The 25,064-nt window shown below is 36.6% G+C and overlaps 2 protein-coding genes across 2 annotated transcripts in view; one reads left to right on the top strand and one right to left on the bottom strand.

Annotated features, from left to right (window-relative positions):
• LRRTM3 (leucine rich repeat transmembrane neuronal 3) overlaps positions 1-21,720 on the bottom strand; it is a 177,071-nt gene extending 155,351 nt beyond the window's left edge. Inside the window, exons 1-2 of the mRNA XM_003258220.4 lie at positions 21,142-21,720; positions 19,275-20,806 (exon numbers count right to left, since the gene is read on the bottom strand). Of these exons, the coding sequence (XP_003258268.1) occupies positions 19,275-20,806; positions 21,142-21,145 (1,536 nt within the window). The 5' untranslated portion in view covers positions 21,146-21,720. The remainder of the gene's footprint in view (positions 1-19,274; positions 20,807-21,141) is intronic.
• CTNNA3 (catenin alpha 3) overlaps positions 1-25,064 on the top strand; it is a 1,790,392-nt gene that overhangs the window by 719,283 nt on the left and 1,046,045 nt on the right. The gene's annotated exons all lie outside the window — the stretch shown is intronic.

Genomic DNA, 25,064 nt, shown 5'->3' with positions numbered 1-25,064 from the left:
AGTAATTGGTCCTCTAAGTTACAACACTGTCCTGGGGCCATACCTTGGAAAGATAAAGATTTAGGCATGAACACCTTGTTGTAAAGTAGTTTATCTAAGTGTTTTTTTTAATACAATCTTTAGAGTAGAGCTGGCTTTCTTTTTTTTTTTTATTGTATTTTAAGCTTTAGGGTACATGTGCACAATATGCAGGTTAGTTACATATGTATACATGTGCCATGTTGGTGTGCTGCACCCAGTAACTTGTCGTTTAACATTAGGTATATCTCCAAATGCTATCCCTCCTCCCTTCCCCCACCCCACAACAGGCCCTAGTGTGTGATGTTCTCCTTCCTGTGTCCATGTGTTCTCATTGTTCAATTCCCACCTATGAGTGAGAACATGCGGTATTTGATTTTTTGTCCTTGCGATAGTTTGCTGAGAATGATGGTTTCCAGCTTCATCCATGTCCCTACAAAGGACATGAACTCATCATTTTTTATGGCTGCATAGTATTCCATGGTGTATATGTGCCACATTTTCCTAATCCAGTCTATCATTGTTGGACATTTGGCTTGGTTCCAAGTCTTTGCTATTGTGAATAGTGCGGCAATAGGGCTGGCTTTCTAAATTGAAGGCCAGAGACAGAAAGAAGGCTCCCCTGGAGAGATTAAGTAAAAGTCAGGGATTTGGGGCTGAAAACAAGGGCAACTTAAAAAGATGATTACCCCAGTGTCCTTCTTGGAGCTGGTTGTGTACATGGCTAGATTTTAAAAGTGCAAAATATTCTAAGATTAAGATTTACTAGCACCAAGAAAAAAGACTGTAGGAAATTTTTCATTAGCAATTCCTGAGTCATTCATGCTGTGGAATACATGAGACAAGATGTTTATCAAGAACTTCCAAGTACATACATAGATCCATCATTTGAACAAGAGAGGGATTAATTCTATGTGTGTGCATGGTGGGTGTGGTGGGGAGAGAAAATGGGGAGCGACAGAGATGAGAAATGTGTAGTTCTATAACTACACTCAAGAATATAGATGAATTTCATAAAACATGATGTCAAATGAGAAAAAAAATGAGACTCAAAGGTACATGCTTTATGATCGCATTTATGTAAAGTACCAAAACACATAAAGCTACCCTATGCTGTTACAGGTAACAGTAGTGTTACCTTGGGAATGGGAATAGTGATTGGAAGAATTAGAGGGGGCTTTGAAGCACTGCCGATGTGTTCTGCTTCTTGATCTGTGTGCAGAGAACATGCGTGTGCTCAGTTATTCATCGAGCTGTACATTGACCATATGCGCACTTTTCTCTATGTATATTATATGTCAACAAAAAGTTTTTGTTTAAACTATACAAATGTCTCTCACATATTAAAATATTGCTAACTTAATCATGCTGCTGCTATCCTTTCTCAACTTTCCAGCATGCAGGTCAAAATGTGATCACTATTTCCAAAGAACAAGATAATTATCATCGGATTTTAATTCTTTCCCTCTCTACTTTCTCACAGAATTAATTATCCAACAGAGTGCAGGCACACCTCATTTAATTGTACTGCATTTTATTGCGCTTTGCAGATATTATGATTTTTACAAACTGAAGTTTTGTGGCAACCCTGTTTCAAGCAAGTCTATGAGCTCCATTTTTCAACAGCATGGGCTCATTTCATGTCTCTGTGTTACATTTTGTTAATTATTGACACATTTTTAAACATTTTCATTATTATTATATCTATTAAGGTGATCTGTGATCCGTGATCTTTGATGTTACTACTGTAATTGTTTTGGGGTCCTGCAAACTACAACCATAGAAGATGACAAACTTAATCAATAAATATGTCCTGACTGCTTTGCTGACCAGCCATTCTCCATTTTCCTCCCTTACTGTGGGCTTCCCTATTTTCTGAGACATATCAAAGTTGAAATTTCACCCATTAATAACCCTACAGTGATCTCTAAGTGTTCAAGTAAAAGAGAGTCACATTTATCTCACTTGAAATCAAAAGATAAAGATGATAAAGCTTAATGAGGAAGGCATATTGAAAGCTGAAATAGTTTGAAAGCTAGGCCTCTTGTGCCAAACAGTTAGCCAAGTTGTTAATGCAAAGGAAAAGTTCTTGAAGAAAATGAAAAGTGCTACTCCAGTGAACACATGAATGATAAGAAACCAAAACAGACTTATTGCTGATATGGAGAAAATTTTAGTGGTCTGGAGAGAAGATCAAACCATCCACAACATTCCCTTTAAGTCAAAGCCTAATCCAGAGTAAAGCCCTAGATCCTTTCAATTCTACAAAGGCTGAAAGAAGGGAGGAAGCTGCAGAAGAAAAGGTTGAAGGTAGAAGAGGTTGGCTCATGAGGTTTACGGAAAGAAGCCATTTTCATAACATAAAAGTGAAAAGTAAAACAGCACAACACTTGAAGTGCAAGTGATGATGTAAAAGCTGCAGCAAGTTATTCAGAAGCTCTAGCTAAGATAATTGATGAAGGTGATTACACTAAACAACAGAACTTTAACTTACACTAAATAATCTTCTAGTGGAAAAAGATGCCATCTAGGACTCTCATAGCTAGAGAGGAGAAGTCAATGCCTGGCCTCAAAGCTCCAAAAGACAAGCTGAGTCTCCTGTTAGAGGCTAGTGCAACTGGTGACTTTAAGTTGAAGCCAGTGCTCGTTTACCATTCTGAAAATCCTAGGGCCATTAAGAATGATGCTAAATCAACTCTGCTTGTGCTGTGTAAATGGAATAGCAAAGCCTGTATGATAGCACATGTGTTTATAGCATGGTTTACTGGACATTTTAAGCCTCCTATTGAGTCCTAGTGCTAAAAAAAGATTCAAAGTATTACTGCTCATTGATAATGCATCTGGTCACCCAAGAGCTCTGATGGACATGTACATGGAGATTAATATTTTTTTTTCATGCCTGCTAACAAAGCATCCATTCTGCAGCCTATGAATCAGGGAATAATTTTGACTTTCAAATAGTATTATTTAAGAAATACCTTTTATAAGTCTCTTGCTGCCTTGGATGATAATTCCTTTGATGGATCTGGGCAAAGTAAATTGAAAACCTTTTATAAGTCTCCTGCTGCCTTGGATAATAATTCCTTCGATAGATCTGGGCAAAGTAAATTTAAAACCTTTAAGGTAAGAGTCACCGTTCTAAATATTGCTAAGAACATTCGTGATTTATGAGAGGAGGTCAAAACATCAACATTAATAGGAGTTAGGAAGAAGTTGATTCCACCCCTCATGGATGACTTTGAGAGGTTCAAGACTTCAGTGGAGGAAGTAACTGAAGATGTGGTGGAAATAAATAGCAGGGGAACTAGAATTAGAGATGGAGTGTGACGATGGAACGGAATTTCTGCAACCTCATGATCAAACTTGAATGGATGAGGAGTTGCTGCTTATGGATGAACAGAGAAAGTTGTCCCTTGAGATAAAATCTCCTCCTGGTGAAGATGTTGTGAATATTGTTGAAATAATAACAAATGATTTAGAATATTCCATAAACTTATAAACTTATTTGATGAAGCAGTGGCAGAGTTAGAGAGGATTGACTTCAATTTTGAAAGAAGTTCTACTGCGAGTAAAATGCTATCAAACGACACCATGTGCTACAGAGAAATCTTTCATGAAAGAGTCAATCAATGCAGCAGACGTCCTTGTTATCTTATTTTCAGAAATTGCCACAGTTACCTCAACTTTCAGCAACCACCACCCTGATCTGTCTGCAGCCATCAACATCAGGGAAAGACCCTACACCAGCAAAAAATTATGACTCTCTAAAGGATCAGATGATCATGGGCACTTTTTAGCAATAAAGTATTTTTAAATTATAAGCACATTGTTTCTTTGACATAGTGCTACTGCATACTTCATAGACTACAGTACAGCATAAACATAGCTTTTATATTCACTAGGAAACCAAAAAATTTGTGTGACTCATTTTATTGCGATATGCACTTTACGGTGGAGTTCTGGAACCAAACCTGAAATATCTCTGAGGTATGTCTGTATTTGTTTTCCCCTGCTGTACAAAAGTACGAAACTATGTTTAAGTAGCATGTTTAATTCTTGATGTCATTATTATCACATAACATCTTTATATTGTTATACAAAATACCTTGCCCTGAGGGTTTCTCAAGGCTGTGCTTAGTGTTAACTGGAAGCCAATGCTAATACTGAAAAAAAAAAAAAAGGGGGGGGAGTTGGATTTGGGATCAGTGTCTATCTAGATAGGCTTCCCAGGATTTCAGGAAAAAATTCAGAACAGGAAAGAGCATCTTGAAGATATACCATAAAAAGATGGTATTTTTGAGTGGTATAGTCAGTTTCTAATTTAAGAGTAATTTCTTTCTCACATGTGTTAAAGTGTAAAAAAAAAATCTAATAAGATTTAACACTTCAAAGTCATTAACTAACTAATTAACTAATGAATCCACACAACAGCTCTATGAGGTTTGTGTTAAATATCTACCATTTCACAGATCTTGTGTCATTTAGAAACTCTTCTAGCTTTTCTCGTCTCTGCTCTTTTCAAAGTCTTTAAAAAGAACGAATTATTTTCATGTCTCCAGTGAAGGACATGTATCAAATTTCTCTTGAGAAAATCCAATGCTTTGTGAAGTAAATTTCCAAAGCCAGTCAAATAACTCAGTGATTTTCCTATTAATATGACTCCAAATTTCTGATATCCCTTGCCCTGAGAAGATATTTTGTTTGCCCTGAGAAGAAAGAAAAATCAACCTATCTGCCTGCACATAATAGGTGCTCAATAAGTGCCCATTGGAATTCTTCCTTTGTAACTCTTTGAATAATTTGCTTTTGCTTAATTTAGCCATCATTTTACAGACTCTATTGGAATTTTTAAAAACATAAATATTGATACTGTGTTTTCTTCATTAAAATGCCTAAATTATTTCACACTAGAAATGTAATAGTTACTAAGTAAGTTATCAGGCCATTTTGGTTTACTGTAATAACAATAGCATGTTCTCTTGAGTGCTGAGTATGGGAAGGTGTGATATGTCTAAGTTTGGGGTAGAGAAAGGAAAGAGAGAGTGAGAAAGTGAAGAGAGAGAAAAAAGGGAAAGAGAGAGACACATGCACACACACAGGCAAACACACACACAGAGAGAGAGAGAGAGAAAGAGAGAGAGAGAGAGAGACATTATGGCAATGTTTTAAAGAGAGATTTGTAGGATAATGGAACCAATTCCTCAAGTAATGTTTATGAAACGGAAATGATGTTGAATTACTAGAAAAAACACAATACTAACAACAGAATTTTTCTGTTGTGTTGCTGAACAACATTGTTACAGAAGAATACGTAATCGAGCAAGTCCATTAAAGGATATTAATAGAGGGCTTGCAAACTGCTGGTAGATCCTTTTCAGGTTTGATTTAATAGTGATTGGTAAGCGTCAAGGACATTTAATCATTTTTGATATATTGCAGACTTGGCAATTTATGTGTTTAATGTGAGAATTTACACTTCACCACTTGAATCAACTTGCTGCATTGTGAAAATATCTAGCAAATGACAGGAGAAAACTAACTTTTACTGAGCACCTGCTGTGCCTACAAATATATGTTATCTCAATTTATCCTCAAAATTGTGCTGGGACATGAAGTATTGTTCCCATTTTACAGATGAGGAAACTGATACCATGCCGTGCTACCAGGCTAACCAAAACTGCCCCCGAGGTTTGAACTAGACTTCAGGTCTAGTTGATTCGAAGTCTGCAATCTCCCTCCTACACCATGAAATAAAAGTAAGTCTTCCACGAACAGACTTAATTTGAAAACCTTTAAAACTCTGCCGGCCCATCTATCTTAAAATGGTTTTTTCAGGTAATCTTCTGTATATGCTGATGTACTGATATAATAAAAACTTGGATATAAGAACCTCTTTTGTCATTTTTTGCTTTTGTCTTCCAAAATGTCATTTGTGTGCTCCCTCTTTCAGCCACACTTGGCTCACGCGGCTTGAATTCTGGCTGGCACCGGCAGTGCGGTCAAGGCTGCAGCTGTTAGCATCCCCTCCTCCCATGCTCATCATGAGTTCTGCAAATGAGCCCTGCAGACTGATATTGCGTTCTGCAGTTTATTTGACAAATAGCTTTTGTGGCCTTTGATTTTTTTTCAGATCACTTATAAATTCTGGCAATAGACAGGTTGTTTGTCAGATTCAAATTCCATACATTTGAAAGGAAAGAGGTGAAGATTCCTGCGTTCAAAGTGGACTCTAACCTTAAGATTTATTTGTAAATTTTACTTAAAATTACCTTGAGAGGAACCCAAGATATTCTCCTGGCAGTGACTAGTTGCAAATTATTTCTATCCTTATGTCATAAATCTTGATAATATGTCCTTTAAAATGAACTTGAGAAATGTATTTTGTGTTTATAGTGCTGGATTTTAGTGAGTCAAATTGTGTTCAGGCAGTATGTTTGCCTCTTCACGTTCTGTGTGACACTGGAGTAAAATGGAGACTTCGGTCATTCAGCTGCAGGCTCTAAGAAAGTCTGTTGTAACTGTGCATTTTAATTAACCGACTCAGCTGAGGAAATATTGTCTCTCTACTGTGGTGTAGCTGTCTGCCTTGTAAAGTACCTCCCTGGATAAACAGAGGACTTTTATTTCTTAAACTGCCTTTCCCCCATCGTCTTTAAGAGTATGCTGGGCTTTCTCTTTTTTATTAAATTACAGGTGGAGAAGGTTTAATTAACTCTAAAATGATTCTTCAGCAAACGCAATTGCATTTTTTTACAACACTTTGAGCTACGATATAGTTACTGCAGGCTGCATACGGTTATTGGAGCACACAGAAACATTTAGAAACCTAAATCTGTTTTGTCATATTACCAGAGATGGCATCTGCACTTGGGTACAGTTGAAATACAAATTGAAGATCAGATAGGTTTTTTTTTTTTTAAACCAATCAGTGTGCTACTGTGAACTGAGCTAACAAAATGGGAATAATTTAGCCATTGATTACTTTTGTACAACACACTGCTGGATCTTAAAACTGAGCTGAATATGAGGAGATAGTCATTGTTCAAGGAGTTATATGCAAATTTGACCTCTGGAAATATAATTTGTGGGTTTCATATTTAAAGCTGCTGAATACATTTTGTCAGAAACTTCTTGCTTCTATGGTTAATTAGATTAGTTAACCACTGGGCTTCTTTTATTCAGTCATCATGAGACACTCTATGCAAAACATACATATATTTTTTAAGAGACATGGTCTTGCTCTGTAGCTCAGGCTGGAGTGCAGTGGTGCAATCATCGCTCACTGTATCCTCCCTGGGCTTAAGCAGTCCTCCCACCTCAGCTTCTAAGCATGTGCCATCACACCCAGGTAATTTCTTTTTCATTTTTTGTAGAGATGAGGCCTTGCTCTGTTTCCAGACTGGTCTTGAGAGCTCAAGTGATCCTCCTTGCCTTGGCCTCCCAAAGTGCTGGGATTATAGGCATGAGCCACCCACCACACCCAGCCTTTGTGGAATTTTTGAATCTAAAGCAGATTAATGCAAATTTCAGAACAATGGTTTTCCATCTTTTCAAACTATGCGCTCTGGATCCCAGGATTCTCTACCTAAGTTGGACCAAGCAGATTCTAGTACTGAAAGCAAAACAAATACAAAACCTAACTACTTATTTTACTTGTTCCTCTTTAAAAAGAATGAAAACAAAGAAGAATTGAAAAAAAATTAAGTAACCACTGGGTGTATCTTAAGCAAGAGGGATATAGGGGTAAAAAATGATGCAGTGACCACAGTGAAACCATGGAATGGATAACAAAGAGAGAACCTGAGGATTGCAGTTCTTGGAAGATTGTTACAAGTACAATGAAATTAGTTTGGAATTTCAAATAGAAGATAAAAAAAAATGGACTGCAAGGTTCTCAAAAGTCCTTATAACTACAAGTTTTTATAACTAAAGTGAAGTTTTATTTCAATTTGCTTATCACATATGTTCCAAAAAGGAATCCACTCTGTGGATGACAAAGTTTACCATGGTCCAGAGGCTGACAAATACTTAACATGAAAAGGGATATGGATGGTCTATAAGTCTGCCCTACCTTACAAATCCTAATTAAAATGCAACTTAAAATATATTAGGGAGGAGGTCATTTCTAAAATTAAACTATAATTTACAAAATTATAGTTCTTCATTTATAGGCCCAAACAAAAGAGTTGAATACAAATAGAATTTTTCCCTCTTTTTACATTAAATTATTAGATGGTGTCATTTTAATTATTGCTTTCATGAGAGATAAAACTATTAGTATTTTCCTTTTAACTCAGTCTGAAGGCATATATCCAAGTTGTATGGATTGACTTAAAAGTTGGATAGAAAGAAAAAGTGAAAGAAATTTTAAGTGGAGATGAGAAAGAGAAAAAGAAATTTAGTGCAAAGGAATAAAGGAATGAACAGAAAGGAGGAAAGGAGAGACTGAGAAAAGGGAAGATGCTTCAGTTCTGTATGATCTAACATGCCTTCTGCATGATCAGCGTTTAGGAGGTAAAAAAGATGAGCATTACTACTTGTCAGCTTCTGAGTGCTGGAGGCCTCCAGTAGAGTAGTTACTTTGGAAATGTGTAAAATCAGAGGCCAAGACCTAGTTTCTGTCATAGTGTAGGGTGTTCCCTTGGTGTGGGTAAGAGAGGAGAGGCCTCGGAATGCATCTAAAGCTGAATCCTTGCAGAACTGGGGCTGAGATAAGGAGACATCCAAGCTAAAGAGCAAAGGACTTTTCTCAGGAGGACATGGACAGGGAGAGTTCACAAATGTATGGCTTTCAAACAAAGGTTGACTACCCAGCCTCTACAAAAATGAAGGTGTATTCACAGCCAGACTTAAATATTATTTCTTTGTCTCAATTTTTCATAGCTCTTATTTCCTTTAACATATCTCTCCAAATGTTCATAGCTTTGGTAACTATCACAGGAAAAAATGATTGGTAGATTATTCACAACACACAAGCAATTTAAATCAGAACATGATCCTTTAAAACTGTATTTTCCTAAGAATACGATTAACCTTTGAACAATATGGGTTTGAGCTGCATGAGTCTACTTACACGTGGATTATCTTCCGACTCTGCCACCCTGAGACAGCAAGACCAACCGCTTCTCTATCTCCTCCTCCTCAGCCTACTCAACATGAAGATGCCAAGGATGAAGACCTTTAGGATTATCCATTTCGCTTAATGAATAATAAATATATTTTTTCCTTATGATTTTCTTGATAATATTTTCATTTTTCTAGCTTACTTTATTATAAAATACAGAATAAGATACATATAACATATAAAATATGGGTTAATTGACTCTTTATATTATCAGTAAGGCTTCTGGTCAACAATATGCTATTAGTAGTTCTGGGGGAGTAAAATATTATATGGATTTTTGACTGTATGGGAGGGTTTGTTCCCTTAACCCTCACATTGTTTAGTGGTCAGCTATAATTTTTGAAGCCCGTTAAATGGTAAATGAGAAGAGTGTATATAGTGAAAAATTGTATATTAAATTAAAACTAAAAAAAGTTTTTATGACTACATAAAGAAATATAAGGTTGATACAATTAAGTTTCCATAGAGTTGAAATGTTTACTGTAGATTGTTTGCAACATTTATAATAATGACCAGAAAATCAATTCAACAACATCTATCATGCATAAAAGACTGTATCAGCCACCACTGGAAGACGAAAGAAAAGAAGAGATTATCCATTTCCTCAAAACGTGATACAAACCCATTAATAACGCTAACATAAGGTAGACTGTGATGCAGTCTCTGGGGGAGGGGAAAAAACAGAAAAGAGGGAAGGAAAAGATTAATAAGACATCTGGAGTGAGCAGAATTTGATCTATTCTGGAAAGGCTCAGAAACTGACTGGAGGACTTGAGAGGGAGGAAGGGCATTTCTCACAAAGGAAATTGCTTGATCAAAAGCACAGAGATTGGGAAGCATGGGCTACTTTGAGAACCTGCCAGTGGTAGAGCATGGGAAAGGTTAGGGCAATAAAGGTGGATGTAGTTGGGCCTTGTTGGGAGGCTGAGGACATTGGTTTTATGTACCACAATCACTCTTCAGTATTAACTACGTGCCCAGATGCCTTTGAGCTTATGGAAATTTAGATTCTATTTCCTGAAAGTCCACCAGGAGTCTGTTATTGAAAATAAAAGTAGGTAGTATAATATGACTTTCAAAGCACATTGTGGTACTGAGATTTTTAGCAGTTGGAACTGATGAAGGGAAGGAGAAAGTATTATGTGCCAACCTTTGTATTAAATGATTTTATCTACATCATCTCATTGAATCTTCATAGGATCTTTATGAGTATTAAATTATATATGAAATGTACCAGGAAAAATATTTAACAAATGCTGATTCTTTGCCTTCTTGCAACAATCCCATGATAACTACATTGTTTTACACATTTTTATTAGGATGACGATGTTGAGACTCAAGGTTTCACAGTTACTAAAATCCCAGAAACAGAATTCAAACTGGATCCGTAGTCCAGGTTCTTTCTGGTATACAAAGTTGTCTCTCCATGAAAAAAAATCTAAGGAGAAAGACTTTGCATAATGGCAATTCACTGAAAAAAATTTTCAAATATAGTTTATTGAATGAAACATGGATTATTTACCCTGCCTTGGCTCCTTTGGAAAGGCCCAAACTCATGTTTGAGAAAAATACTGAGGAATCTATACAGGATGATTTCAGAGTGCTTTACAAAGGTCTTTGCCCCAAGAAGCACTTTCCCCAACCCTGCTGGCTATGCCTGTTCTTAATATATAACTTTCTTACCTTTAGCTGAAGGCTTTTATCTCTATTTAAAGGTGAGTGCCCTTGGAAGGGACAGTAATCCTGCTCTCGCTCTGGGAGCAGATATTTGATAAGGCATAAGAAACCAAGAAAGCTCTGGGCACCACTGGATGGAGGAATTTCAATATGGATATTACTGCCAAATGGAGAAAATACATGGAAATGGGATGCTGAGAAGACACAAGGCAGATATCTCAGACTTGACTAGATTGCGCTGTAGAGTTAAATCTAGTCCATCTGTCCGATGACTCCAACCATGAAACTGACCCTGTGACTTTCTGACAGGATCAACATTTGATTGGGAATTCTAGAAAAACAGGCAAGGCAGTGCACTCAAAGAATTAAGAAAAGATCTGCAGGCAGAAAACAACAGAGAAACAAAACAACCAAAAAACAAACAAACAAACAAAAAAACACCAGGAAAACCTATTAGAAATAGGAAAATAGAAGGAATGTCAGGCTTAAATTTAAGAATGTGATGGCGAACTTAGAGGAGGGTGAATTAGCTTTCAAGAAAGTGAATTACAGGATCTCCATCATTTGGGATTTTTTTAACACTAAGAAATGTATAATGTGAGCTTTTGGCTATTTTGAAATCTACTTTGACTTTCTCTTTTCATCTATATCTAGCTTAATGCTCTTGCATTTTAGTGTAAACTAATAAAGACCCCACACATCCGTGTGTGTTAGACCATAAAAGTGACCAGAGTAAAGCCCATAAAAATATATGTAGATTTTTACATTTTATTACTTAGTCCTCCTTGTAAAAGTCCAAAAGACTAAACACTTGCTGCTTTTTAATGAATGACATGAGATAGGCTAGAGTGGGTGCCACAGGCTGGAAGGAACACTATACTGGCAGATTAGACTTTAACTAGCAGAGGGATGTTCTAATGGTAAATCATTGGAAAGTATTTCCTAAAGGGATCTGGAGATGTATAATTTGGCTTTGAGAAGCCTTTTGTGGGTGGGGTATAAATTATTTTAGAGCAGTCCTATAAAGAAGTGAAAATGTATAGGATTAATGAGTGAAACTTACAGGAAGAGAGACTCAATATAAAGGGCTCTGTTCTTATATTTTAAGGAAAATTATCTGAGTTTACAAAAGGCATAAAACGCTTTTTAACAAATCATTAGATAATATATACAAATTCCTGGTACATAATAAGGACTCAATTATACCCAAATATATTCACATTATACGAAAAATATTCACCTAATAGGAAAATATATATATATGGATTATTGGAAAATATATATATATATATTTTCTAGGCATGTACAACATGTCTACCTTGGTGGAAATACAAATACGTATGTAATATGTCCTCTGCCATATTAGAAAGATCTTTAAATATTCCATTTTAATAATAATTCAGTGATGTTACCTAACCCTCTATTGGAAGCAGTACACAAACCAAGTATTTATACCTTTCATATTAAAATTTTGAATACATTAGGCAAAATCCCTTTCATAAATTGACTAGTACATGCCAACACTAATCTCAAAGTGCTGAGTTTTAAACTTCTTGGAGAGTTTTCACTATGGTAAACTTCCTAGAGTTTTCACCATTATAACTATTTTCACTGTTGTACCTTAGAGAGGTTTCACTGTTGTAATCTTATCACACATTTATCAGAATTTTAAAAGCTACTCTACTTCTTCAATATCAACATGATGCATTCTACAAGTTTCCTTTAAAGCTCTTGTGAGATTCTGGTTGACTGCATCAAAGATTAATGAGGGAAACTTATAGGAAGACAGTCAATACGAGGGCTCTGTTGGTAAGCATATTCTTTCCTTTAGAAAGTACATAGATCAATATTAATGACCAGGAGCACTTTTTTAGCTACATGAGGGCCACCCAGTTGAAGCTATGAACACCACTCAATGTAGCATAGCCTCATGATACTGTAGCTTCACTGTCTGACGACATTTTCATTCTACTCCCACTTCATTAATAAGCTTTAGCACCAAGAATGCTGAATAAGGATTTACATTTAATTGAAGCCATTTCCTCCTTACTGACAAAATGTATTTTCCACCCTGCATAGATGTAACTGATGTGATGAAATGTCAACAAAAATTGCCTTTGCTAAATGTAGTATTTGCCTTACTGTTTTATGTGCCAGGCCAAAAAAACTATATTTTACCCTTGAGAAGACAAAATTCTGATTATTGGAAAGAGTGTTTCTGATTGGTGAAATATAGTTGAGTACCCCTATACATAAAGTCCTATACTTTGTTTTCTAGGAGTTAGCTAATTAAGAAGGAACACAGTAAGCTTTAATACTTTGTAAGACTGTAATTCAACTATATATCCTATTTTTTCAATTGAAAATCATAATATACTGTAGAGGTGTTTTATAGATTGTAGAGGAAAGAGAAGTGTCAGCCAGCTTTAAATTTGTTTTATGTCCTAATATTTAATGCAAGTGTGTAACTTTTCTTTTGGAGATAATGCTGCTCTTTTGAACAGAATGAATTGTGTTTGTTTATAAAGGAAGACATTTTTTGGTGATATAGGAATTACAGACTCTTTCAAATAAGGAGAACAACAATTTAAGAGTGGGAGAAAGGAATAAATGAGAATCCTGATTGGGAGAAGTGGGAGCCCTTAAAAATAAAAAGAAAACATGGAGAATTGTTAATAAAGTTATTATCATTACAATATTTTCTGGAAAGGATAAGATAGAAGCTCTTTTTCTTTTCTTTTTTTTCAATAAAATGGATTATTATTGCTTATAGAAGTTCTGTTGTTAGAAAGTATAATTGTAAAATACATTGTACTTGCTTAGTCTTATAACATGTCCCAGATATTCCTGTTCTCTCTGTGTTCCTGGAATTTTCCTCACATGTTCAGGATCCCTAACTCAAGAGCATCCATTCATGACCCTATGAAGTTATAATGTCAGAAAACTCACAACTGCTTCCCCACCTGAAAAACCATCATTGTCTCTCTGATCTTTAGATATGCCATAGGAACTCAGTTGTCAAAGAGGAACAGTCTGTGTCTTCTTAAATTACAAACATTTTGAAAATACACCTGCTACTTCATATTGGTAAGAGCAGCTACATCCAGCGGAGGAAGCTTTTGGTCATTCTTTGATGAATTAATGATGTAATTTTGCATCAGCAATGACATATAAAAGAAAGTCCCTGTACATTTATGCACCTTTTTATCCAGTGACTTTTCAATAATTATAATTGATAAAGTCAATAGTAATTTCTATACTAAGAGGAGATCTTGGGCACAGTCTTCCACTGGAGTGGCCAGGGGAGAAACATCAGAGCAGATATCATGTGACTGATACCTGGAATGCATGCTAATTCTACAGTAACATGTTATATGCAATTACTTTTTGCTCAATAATGATGTCATATTGCCATATAAACATTATATTGATCCAGTGTATAGTCAACAAGGATTGAACACAATGATACTAGGAATGGAGTGGACAGGTAAACGTCCTGATTGAAAGCCCTTGCTGTAGTTACCTGATTTGAAATACAAGTAGAATTTTCAATGAGTTTGACAAGTATTTGTTTTAGTGTTCCCTGGTCGGTGTCTTTGTGTCTGTTGTACATTGTGATAATCAGTATAAAAATCATAGACTTAGATAACATGAGGTGGAAGAAGCTTTGCTTATGCGAAAACAGAAAATCAAAGACTGTTCTAGACTTGTAATGATGTAAGATGGGCTTGGGGTTCTGTAACATGGAGGTTACTGATTTCTTTTTGGCTCATGCCAAACATAGAACAACAAACCCCACTCAGTATCTCACTAAGGGCTTTTTGAAAAGAAGAGGTAGTTGCCATTTTAGAGTTTACAAAGTACTTTTCACATTTCATCCTCCCAATAACCATGAGCAGTCAATAGTACACATCTGTTTTACATATGAGAAACTTCATGTTCAGAAAAGCCAGGAAATGTACCTGCGATGACTTGATTAGCTAGTGTCAAAGGAACTGGAATTTAGGTCTTAATTTCTAAGGCCCATATTCTACCATACCTGGCTGTGATATTTTCCTCAAATGAAAAAGAATAATAAATTATTGTTATTTAGATTTTATTGGTAGTATTAACTATCCAAAATCATCACCAACTTTTGGAGGCTAAAAGAATTTGGGTCCAATTCTGTAGGCTATTATGTTAGGAAAGCAGTGACTTTCACCTGTGTATTATTATTATTTCTTTAATTCGTTTTTAATTATAGCTATTTGATACAAACTATTTAACATCCATCCGTTTTATTTCTCTTGAAACTTATGTCATTCAAATTTACCTATATATTCTTTTGTGCTCATTGTTTCCCCCAACTGCCTCTGATTTTTAGTGTAGGTAGCTAGGAGAATACAACAACAGCAAAACTCCATGGGTTAGCTACAGATCTGGATTCTAATGAGAATCCAGAGCAAAAAGGATTAGATGAAGCAACACAGTTTCTGAATTTTTTGTTTGTCATGGCTCGATTCTTACTTGCCATGTCTGGAACTCACTTTGTCTCAGGCTTCATGACCTGATGCTTGTTTCTGATGCAGTCTAATCCACACTTTAAATAAACGATTTGAGTTCTCATTTTGGTAAATGTCAAGGGAAGAAGAGATATTTCATGCACCTACAGCATCCTGAAACCTCTTGCCAAATCCATGAATCTGACTCTGCATTATCCTTCCCCAGAAGGAGAGCATAATTTCATTATCCATGAATCATCACCTCTTAGACTGTAACATCATTGTCAGGGAGCCTAATAGAACCAGTGTTCAGCTGGCTGAAAAAGGGGAGGGAGGGAGAAAGCGCTGAGGCAAAGCACAGGTCACTGGCACAATCAGCAAACTGGAGAGTTCTAAAGCCGGAAGGGGAGGCCCCCCTCCTTTGACACCTTTGACATATCCACTGACCAGTAAATAACTGATGCTGACTCTTTTGATATTAAAATTTTTCCTACCTACATTACATGTATCTTGCTGATGAAAAATATTAACCCATTTAATAAAAATATCAAAATGTTTAGCCAGCATCGATGAGTATAAGCACTTTAAAATATTTCTTATCTACTCTTATTGCGTTATTACTCGCTTTTCATCTTGGACACTTATTTCTAGCCTTCAGTACCAATTCTATGGCCTCTGTTCCAGCATTACTATAAAAGTCAAAATAAAAAGTTTAACATTAAAAAATTACATTATATTATATTTCCCAGGGAAATGAATTAAATAAAATTCAAATCTGATTTACTAGTCAAAAAACATGTTGTAAACCACGTTTACATAAGGATTCAGGATAAAAAGCTAAAATGTGTGAAAAGCTGTGGTTAGTCTAATCAGCCACTAGATGTCACTGCTGCTCCATAGAAAGACAATTTACTGCGTGTCTGCTTAGGTAGTTCACTCACCAAATCAAGTAAAAAATTGTTTAAATTCTTTGAAAAGATGTAATGTCAACATCCTTGGAAAATACAAACTCATTTCAATGGAATATATCTTGCATAAGTATTACTTACAAGACTGTGGCACTGGGACTATTTAACTACATGCTGTGGTAGCACTATGTGTACTGGGGTTAATAAAAATGGAAAAAAACTCACATGCAGTTCAGAGACTAAATCCCATTTCTTCTCTGTTTTGGTAAAGCAAAGTATTCTGTGTTCTGTTGTATAGTTCAACAGGTCAGGCTTTTTTTTTTTTTTTTTTTTAACTGATGTCACCTTTGAGGGAAGTCCAATATTTTATGTAAATATGTACTAGAAAATAAATATCAATCACATTTCTCTAATCTGCATGAACTTGAAATACTTACACAAATAGATTTATGATATGTAGTCCAGAAAGTACCATGAGATGGAGGTGAGGCAACAACTTTTGAGCAGGAGACTGGCAGTTGGCGTTTTAAAATTTACAGTGGTAAACTAGTTATTGAATCTGCAAGAATTATATATCTGTGCTTAGAAGATACTGAGAACTACAGAAGATTCATTCTCAAAGAGTGAGGAGGAAGAAAGAACTTTTTTTCCCATAATTTCATGTCCCAAATCAAAATGAGTTTTACCACCTAAGGGATTTTATTTTCGTTCTTATCTATTATTATGTTTATTAGGAAAGTTAGGCATTAAAAAGTGACCAGCTTTCAAAATATTGGTGATTCATTTAGTGTTATATTTTATATACCAAGTAGCTTTGAATTTTAGAAATGCTTTTCAATATAGCAAGCATATTTTATATATACTAGTAGCACCACAGCATCGAGAATTTGCAATAATTCAAAAATATAAGTATTCCTTGCCTAAATATATTTGGTATCCATCACAAGTAAGGCAGAAGGTTAAGTGAAAAATAGAAATGGGGTTCTTCACTTTAAGACTGCATTTCATCAATACAAACATCTTTAGTACGGGTAAAAATGAGGCTAGCCAAAAAAAATTTCTTTTTAAGATGGAATATGTATTTCCTGATGCTTTATGAAAAATGTAAAGTTACAACTTCAGTAAAAAACATCACAATAAGCTCAGTCATCCAGTAAGCTGTGAGGAAGTATCTGCATTATTAATCCATTGGAAATAGGTGACTTTTTGTCATGAATACATGTATATTCAACAATTATTCATGGATAAATATTGTAGCTACGATGTTTTTCTGAAGTGGCATCTATTGTAAGATTTAATCAATATCAAAGTACCTTGAGAAATCCACTTTAAATATTTCTTTTTCTTTATTGCTTATAAAAGTATGATTTTAATAATCTGGCATCCTTAAAATTTTATTTTATGGTGACTTGCCTAGATTTTTCCTCTCAGCATATGAAAAACCCCAAAACAAGAAAAAAATGTAGTAAAAATAGCCATTCACTTTTTCTTTGTTGCTGCAGTGATTCTGTTTTCAGAGAAGAGGGACATGGCTAAAGATGTAGGGGTTGGCAAGCCAAGTTAAATGAAACAGCCTCAATGTTGCAGTTCCTGATATTTGCTTCTATAATAGAACTGTTCATTTTGGAGGATGAAGGAGAATACAGACTAAATATATCTTTCTAAAAACCTTAATTGACTGTGGTTCAAGTTACTCAAATACGGAGGCTATGATATTCGTGCTGCAGTCAATAAACTTTCACCAGTGACATAAAAACATGCATGCAGCTTGCAGATTGCCAACAGGGTCTGTACAGAATTGTACTGATGGGTGAGTTCACAATACAGATGAACAGAGGGACACTGTAATATCAGCAATGAAAAGCAACAGAGAACTGTCATAGTGTTGGTCTTTTTTCCTCTAAGATTCATTTTATACATTTATTAAGGTGTTATCAAAGTCATCCTTTTCAATGAGGCTGTGGGTGGAAGGCATGTCTTGGAATGTGTTCTCTTTACACATCTGAATGAAGTGTCTGTCATTAGGGGACTGGTGTGTGCAGGACATGTAATGGAACACAACAGGGCAGCCTGACAAATCCTGAACAGAACAGGACAGAGCTAAGGATTCTACTAACTACATTAGGGTCTTTGAAAAAAACTGGAAAGAGAAATTCTGGTAAGCTCTCAACCACATGCCTGTAGCAAGCTGCTTTCCAATTCGCGAACCTTATGTGAAAACTCCCTAACTAACGTGAGGTGTGGTGGAGAAATCTGGCTTCTCAATGCTGTTTCATTTATTTATTTATGAAACACACAGGCTAGAAGAAATTGACAGTGAAACCTCTAACCTGATTTTACACAGCTGGGTTTCAGAGACAAGGCTGAGTCGAAAACTTTACATTTTTGTCATCCCCTCACATTTTGCAGTTGTCTGCTTGCAGTATTTTAACCCTTCATCACTTTGTCCCTGTGCTTGCCTTACTGTAATTCAGACACCTCTGGAAACTGCTCAGGGTGCCGCTTTAACCTAGCACCATCTTTTGATAGTTTCCTGCAATTTTCTTTTTTAAGTCAGGCATTGGTTTAAAGTCTCTGCCTGTCTGTAAAGTGTTCCCATAACTGAGTCATCTCCAAGAATCAGCTCAAGCTCTGAGCACCTGGAATCATTCACCTCTTTCCTTGATTTGCCAGTGAGGTGCAAACCTTCTATAACTGTAGATTTGGTCCCACCAGGAGGCTAACAGCAGATGTGGGGGATTACTTATGAAAGAAGTTTTACCTTAAAACAAATGCGACATTAATGGAATCAATAAAGGGTCTTATACAATAGGTGTTATATTAAACCGGAGTTCAAGCTTCACATTGATTGTGGTATTTAAATTTCAATGGGTTGTTTATGTATGAGAGGAAAATGACCAGTATTATGAATGCACTAAAACGGACAGAGAAGGATCTGGCCAGCAAAGTGAGAGGGAGAAGGAAGGGGAGGGGGGGCATCGCGTTCCCTTGATAGTCACCAGAGTTCAATAAGGCACCACTTATTTCCCAGCTTTTAAGAGCTCTTTTTATCACAATGGTTCATACCTCACACTCCCTGGAGCCCGATTTGTTATAGGTGCAGGGTCCCGTCCCATTCAGCAGCATCTCGCTGGTCTCCGTGTTGGTGGGTTTATAATCTACATAAAATTCCTGGGTGCTGGGAGTCATTTGCTTTAGGGACTGTCTTTTCTTTTTCCTGTGCCTTCGCATGAGGGAGCGCTGCTGCAGCTGCTTCATGCTCGCAGGGTACCGCTTCCATGACACGTAGATAACCAGCAGGATGACGAGCACGGACAGGAAAAGCGCCACGCTCCCCGCAATGATTTTATGGAAAGAGATGTGCTCGGCGTCAGCATCGGTCTCTGGGCCGGGCTCTGTGGCTCCCACCGTCGGGGGCAAAGGGGGTTTGCTCTCATGCTTCGGCCTGGGGAGCTTGGGCTTAAATGTCGGCTTTGGGAGAGCCCTGGCCAGATCAAACCTCTCTGTAGTACTTTTGCCACAGATGCTGTAGTTCTTCACTGCATCGATCACATTTACTCCTTGCAGCTCTTTGGGACTGGCACAGATAATTGTATTCTCCCTTAGACCTTTAAAACTTTTCAGCCAGTTTACAAGGGAGCAAATATTTCTGCTGCATTCCCATATATTCCCAGCAAGACTGATGTCATTGAGGGATATCCAAGAATCCAAAATCTCTTGACCAATAAACGTGAGCTTGTTGGAATCCAGGTTGAGGCGCTGCAGATTCGGGACACACTGGAAAACACTGGGTCCACTGAAAGCTTCGATCTCATTGCCTGATAAATCAAGCCTTTGTAAGGAGCTCCAGGTCCAGGACATGGTCTGTCCTATGACACTGATTTTATTCCACTGCAAGTAAAGGTTCTGAAGGCTGACCAACCTTGGAAAAAGGGCCAGGTTGAGCTTGGAAAATTGATTGTGCTCCAGGTGAAGTTCTTTTAGTCTGATCATGCCAGCAAAGACATTCCTGGCTAAACTTCGGATCCGGTTATATCCCAGGTCCAAAAGTTCCAGGTTGCGGCAGTCTTGGAATATTCGCACAGGGATGGTTCTCAGGGAGTTAGACCGTAAATGTAAACTCAGCAGCTTCCGCAAGCCCCGAAACTGTTCAGATCCCAGAGAATGCAGCTGATTATAGGACAGATCCAAGTTCCGTAAATTTGTCACAGGTCTGAAGGTATTGTTAAGAAAATAGGAGATTCTATTGGAACTGAGAATCAGCTCTTTGAGTCTGCGTATTCCATTAAAAGCATTTTCGTCAATATTGCTGATATGGTTATGGTCAAGGTATAGCCAGGTGAGCTGGTTGAGCCCTTTAAATTGATTATACTTAAGTTTTTGAAGGCTGTTATAGCGAAGGGACAAACCTAAGCAACCAGCAGATATACTTGAGGGTATCTCCTGTAATTTCTGAGATTCACAATATACCATTTTGCCTTCACACCTACAGCCCTTAGGGCATCCTCGTTCGGCAGAAGAAAGCATTGTCAGTAAGACAGTGGGGGCTATAACCAGTGCTACAGCTGATCCGCTCAGTAGCCTAATTACATTGAAACCTGGAAATAAAAACAACTTAGAAAAGTTATCCCCCCAAAAAAGAATTAATCTTTAATCAAGCAAAAATAGGCATATATTTTTCATTTTTAAAAATTTAAATCTAGATAACATTTAACATCACATATTATCTCTTTGTAATTAAGGAGAATTGTCTTTAGTGTTTTGTTTTCTTAAATAGTTAAACAAGGAAACGTGCCACTAAGCAAATAAATTCATATGGTCTTAGAGCAGAGCAAGATAATCTCTAAAATAATTAAGGCAGAATTATTACACACACTAGAGGTTTTTTGTTTTTTGTTTTTAAGAAGGAAAGAAGAAAAATGACAAAACATACCCATCCTTTGTATTGTTCAAAGGTCGTCCTTAGGTCTTTTGCTTTGGCTTAGGGGCCAGTTGCATGACAGCCCCTGTCAGCTGCACTGTAGTGAGTCAGGGCTTGCTGACACCCAGGAAGAAAAATTGGACCCCTTGGGAGATGGACCGATTTTGGAACATTATTCTTTGCCAGCCACGCAGAACACTCCAAGAACAAATAAATCCCAACACCGCATTCGCAGCAAAACATCAAAATCTTCCTAGGTAATAGGATCTTCATGGATATTACGTTTTTGCATCTTTACAGTTTTTTGGGGGGCGAGGAGGGGGCGGTTAAAAAAAAAAAAACTGGCTCCTACAATTTCTTCTTATCGAAAAACATGATGTATTCCTCCAGGCAATGTGGGGCTACCTGAGCTGCCACATCTGTATTCCATAGCCCAGCAGTTCCCGTGGTGAGCACCCAGTTCAGCCACAGAGCTGCGTTGGAGCCCAGAAGGCAGGAGAGCCCCGTACCGCGCACACGCTCAGCTCACTTCTGCAGACTGTCATTCTGAAAGCTGCTTGGACTGTTGCTTTGGTTTCAGTGAATGCAGTCTTATGTAAAGCTGCCCCCAGTGGTGAAGAACATTATGGGCATGTGCAGAAATGTCTCTCTTTTATCTTGCAAATGAGCAGGCTCTCTGCTGGAAAATGAATGATTCTTTTGGGTGGCTCAGTAGGAACTGAATGGTCACCGTGATCAATAACTAGCAACATTTTCTGTGATTTCCAAGTCTTGTTTTACAATTTGGCAACGTCTTTATTGTCTGTGTCCACTTAATTGCTGAACATGTGCTGCCCAGAGTTTTTCTGGAGCTTGACATTAAGTTCACAGACCGAACGTCAATTTTTCTTAACCTCAACGCAGGCTTTAAACTGAAATTTGTAAAATGAACTATTGAGCTTTTCGCAGAGAAGCATTAACTGCCTGCCCATTTGACCTCTTGGAGTCACAGTGATTATATTATGCAAGGTGTCTCAGGATGTTAGAACACAAACATTTTGGAATAGAGGGGATGACTGATGACAAATGAATTAATGTGTCCAATAGCCTTTCCGGTTTTCTCACAGACGATATAATTGATTTTATGGCTATGGTTTCATTTGTTGTTTTGGTTGTTGTAATTTTCTTTTAATTAGAAGGGAAATAAACCATTTTAGTGTTAGTATATGAATCAAGAGATCATTTGGTTCATACTTTATTGATGTTGCAGCTATTTATTACACTAATAATATTTATGGAGCACTTTCTAAGTGCTTTAAATGGGCTACGTTGTTTTCTCTTTAAACAATAGTATGATGTGGGTCCTATTATAACCTCTCTTTTAAAGATGAGGACACAGACTTGGAGAGGTAACTTTCTCAAGGTCATACAGCAAGCAAGTGGTAGAGCTGAGCTTCTGAAGCAAGTCATTCTTATGCTGAACCGCTAACCACTAGATGATCCTGTTCAACAGCATTGTTACCTTCATTTAAAAAAGAAGTCAGTGAAAAGGAAGCCGATTAAAGGATTGGGGCAAGGAAGCTGTGATCAGCAAATCTTTGCTTGTTCTATTAGAATTGTCTAAATTTCTTTTGGTCTGAGGTTCCTAAAGAAGTATAAAAACTAAGGCAGGGTAGTTTAGTGATTAACAGCATAGATTTTGGCACCCAGATTCCAACTCCTGGCTACAATTTACCAGCTATGTAACCTTAAGCGCGTTACTTACCTTCCCTATGCCTCAGTTTTCTCATCTGCAAAATGGGCATAAAAACAAAAACTCACTTCATGTTTTGAGACATGTTTTGAGAAATAAGTCATTTTAATATCTGTATGTTACTTACAACAGTGTGTTGCATGCAATAAGCCTTTGTAAGATATTTGAATAATGTTAACTTTATTTGTACTTGCTAGGATTATGTACTGAATATTGACTATACTGACCTTCATTAACTCACAAAGAACAGCTTTAGTGAGCATTTTTAAATACTGTACATGGTGGATTTCTGAGATTTACTTAGTCTTGCCTTCTTTGATGAGATAACTTCCTTTATGTTCATCATCTGAACTTTATCTTTAAAATAAATCTTTTGGTTCTGTGGACCATAACTAATCATATTTGATTCTTTTCATCCCCAAAGTAGAACATAATAACATCTGCCATGTAGAGGCATTTTATTTAAAAATAATGGTATTCTTGAAAAAGTTTGCCTTGTTATTTTTTGTTAGGTGAACTGTCTGTGGAAAACCATGGAGAGTTTTCACATTCTCCAAGGATGAGATGTTTGATAAAGTCTAGTAATGACAATCAAAAGGGGTCCTACAGATATAGTACAATGGATATTACCAATTCCTTGGGCAGTATGTTCTTAACAGGACAGTGCTTTCCCCCAGAGTTACCTAAGCTGTGAATGCACATGAAACATCAAGTGAGTTTCTTAAAAAGATAGACTTCCCAATCCCTCCCCCAGGATTCTCATTCCAGGGGGATGGAAGAGTGTGTGCTTTTCAATAGTCTCTGATGAAATAAGTTTAAGAAACTCACTATGAAGGAATGATTAAAAATAATATTTTCTCCTAGGAGGAAGAGAGGGTATGCACACTTATAATACTGAGATGTAAATTCCATGAGGACAAAGACAATGTTTTGTCTACTTCATTTTTCCTAATATCTACAATAGCACTTGGCACATTGCAAATATGCAATAAATAGTTACTGAAAAAATATGTTTTTATAGGAGTCACAAGTACAATGGATGTAGTATAACTGATCATGTAATGTTCAACATTTGTACATGGGATTGAGTCCTGAAAATTTCCTCAGTCAGTGAGACTGGAAACAGTTTTGGAGAAAGTATTCTTCAAGGAGGTATATACAAAGATAAAAACTAGAAACTGAGAAAACTTAGCTGATCAGCAAGTGATCTTTACTTTTCACAGAGATATCTCTTGTCTTCATAGTTAAACTACAAATTTCATGCGAACAGTAAATATGCTTTTGACTATTCCCCTTTGCACAGTACAGAAGGGTAATATTGAACCCTTACCATTTAATATCCCAAATGGGCTTGACAACTTGTATCTCTCAAAAACAGACTAATGGGAATTATATATTGATAACTTCTCTCTCACACTTCTGTTGCTTGAAAGGCTCTGAGTTTTCCCCTCACTCTCCCAGGTAGTCATTGAGACATCTGTTTTGCCCAAGAGCTGCAGAGAGCCACTCCAGAAGGCTGGAGAACCCATTAACTTTGTGCTTATTGCTCATCATACTTTACTTCCCAGTGACAGAAGAACAGAGGAACCCACTGAGAATGTGGGCTCTCACTTTGCTTTTCCTGGGATAAATCTTCTTGAATTATTTACGGTGAATATTATTCTCTGCTGTGTTACACACATTGCTGTTAGTTTTCAGACATTTTTCTGTTATCTTGGTTCCTGATCTTAGTGCATAGTTCTGACTTTACACCTACCCTTTGGATCTTATAATTGATATTTAGTCTTAATACTAACAACTGAGGGTACAAAATATTAGAATGAATAAATAAGACCTAGTATTGGCTAGCACAATGGGGTGACTATAGTCAATAATGAATTAATTATACATTTAAAAATAACTAAAAGTATAATTGGATTGTTTTTTATACAAAGGGTAAATGCTTGACTTAAGGGCATGGATACCGCATTTACCCTTATGTGACTATTACACATTGCATGCCTATATCAAAACGTCTCATGTACTCCATAAACATATACACTTACTATGTACCCACAAAAATAAAAAATAAAATAAAAATAAAACAAAACTATATGATAGGAATGATGTGCTACAATAAAAATTGCTTTGAAGCAAAATATATTGATTGACAAGGAAAAATGTTCCTAATAAAATAATATTAAGGAAAAAAATACTGACCATC

This window comes from Nomascus leucogenys, chromosome 18 (genome assembly GCF_006542625.1).
Source record: "Nomascus leucogenys isolate Asia chromosome 18, Asia_NLE_v1, whole genome shotgun sequence".
In the NCBI taxonomy this organism is placed as follows: Eukaryota; Metazoa; Chordata; class Mammalia; order Primates; family Hylobatidae; genus Nomascus; species Nomascus leucogenys.
Note: the sequence above shows the minus strand (reverse complement) of the source record. Positions and strands in the feature narration are given on the sequence as shown.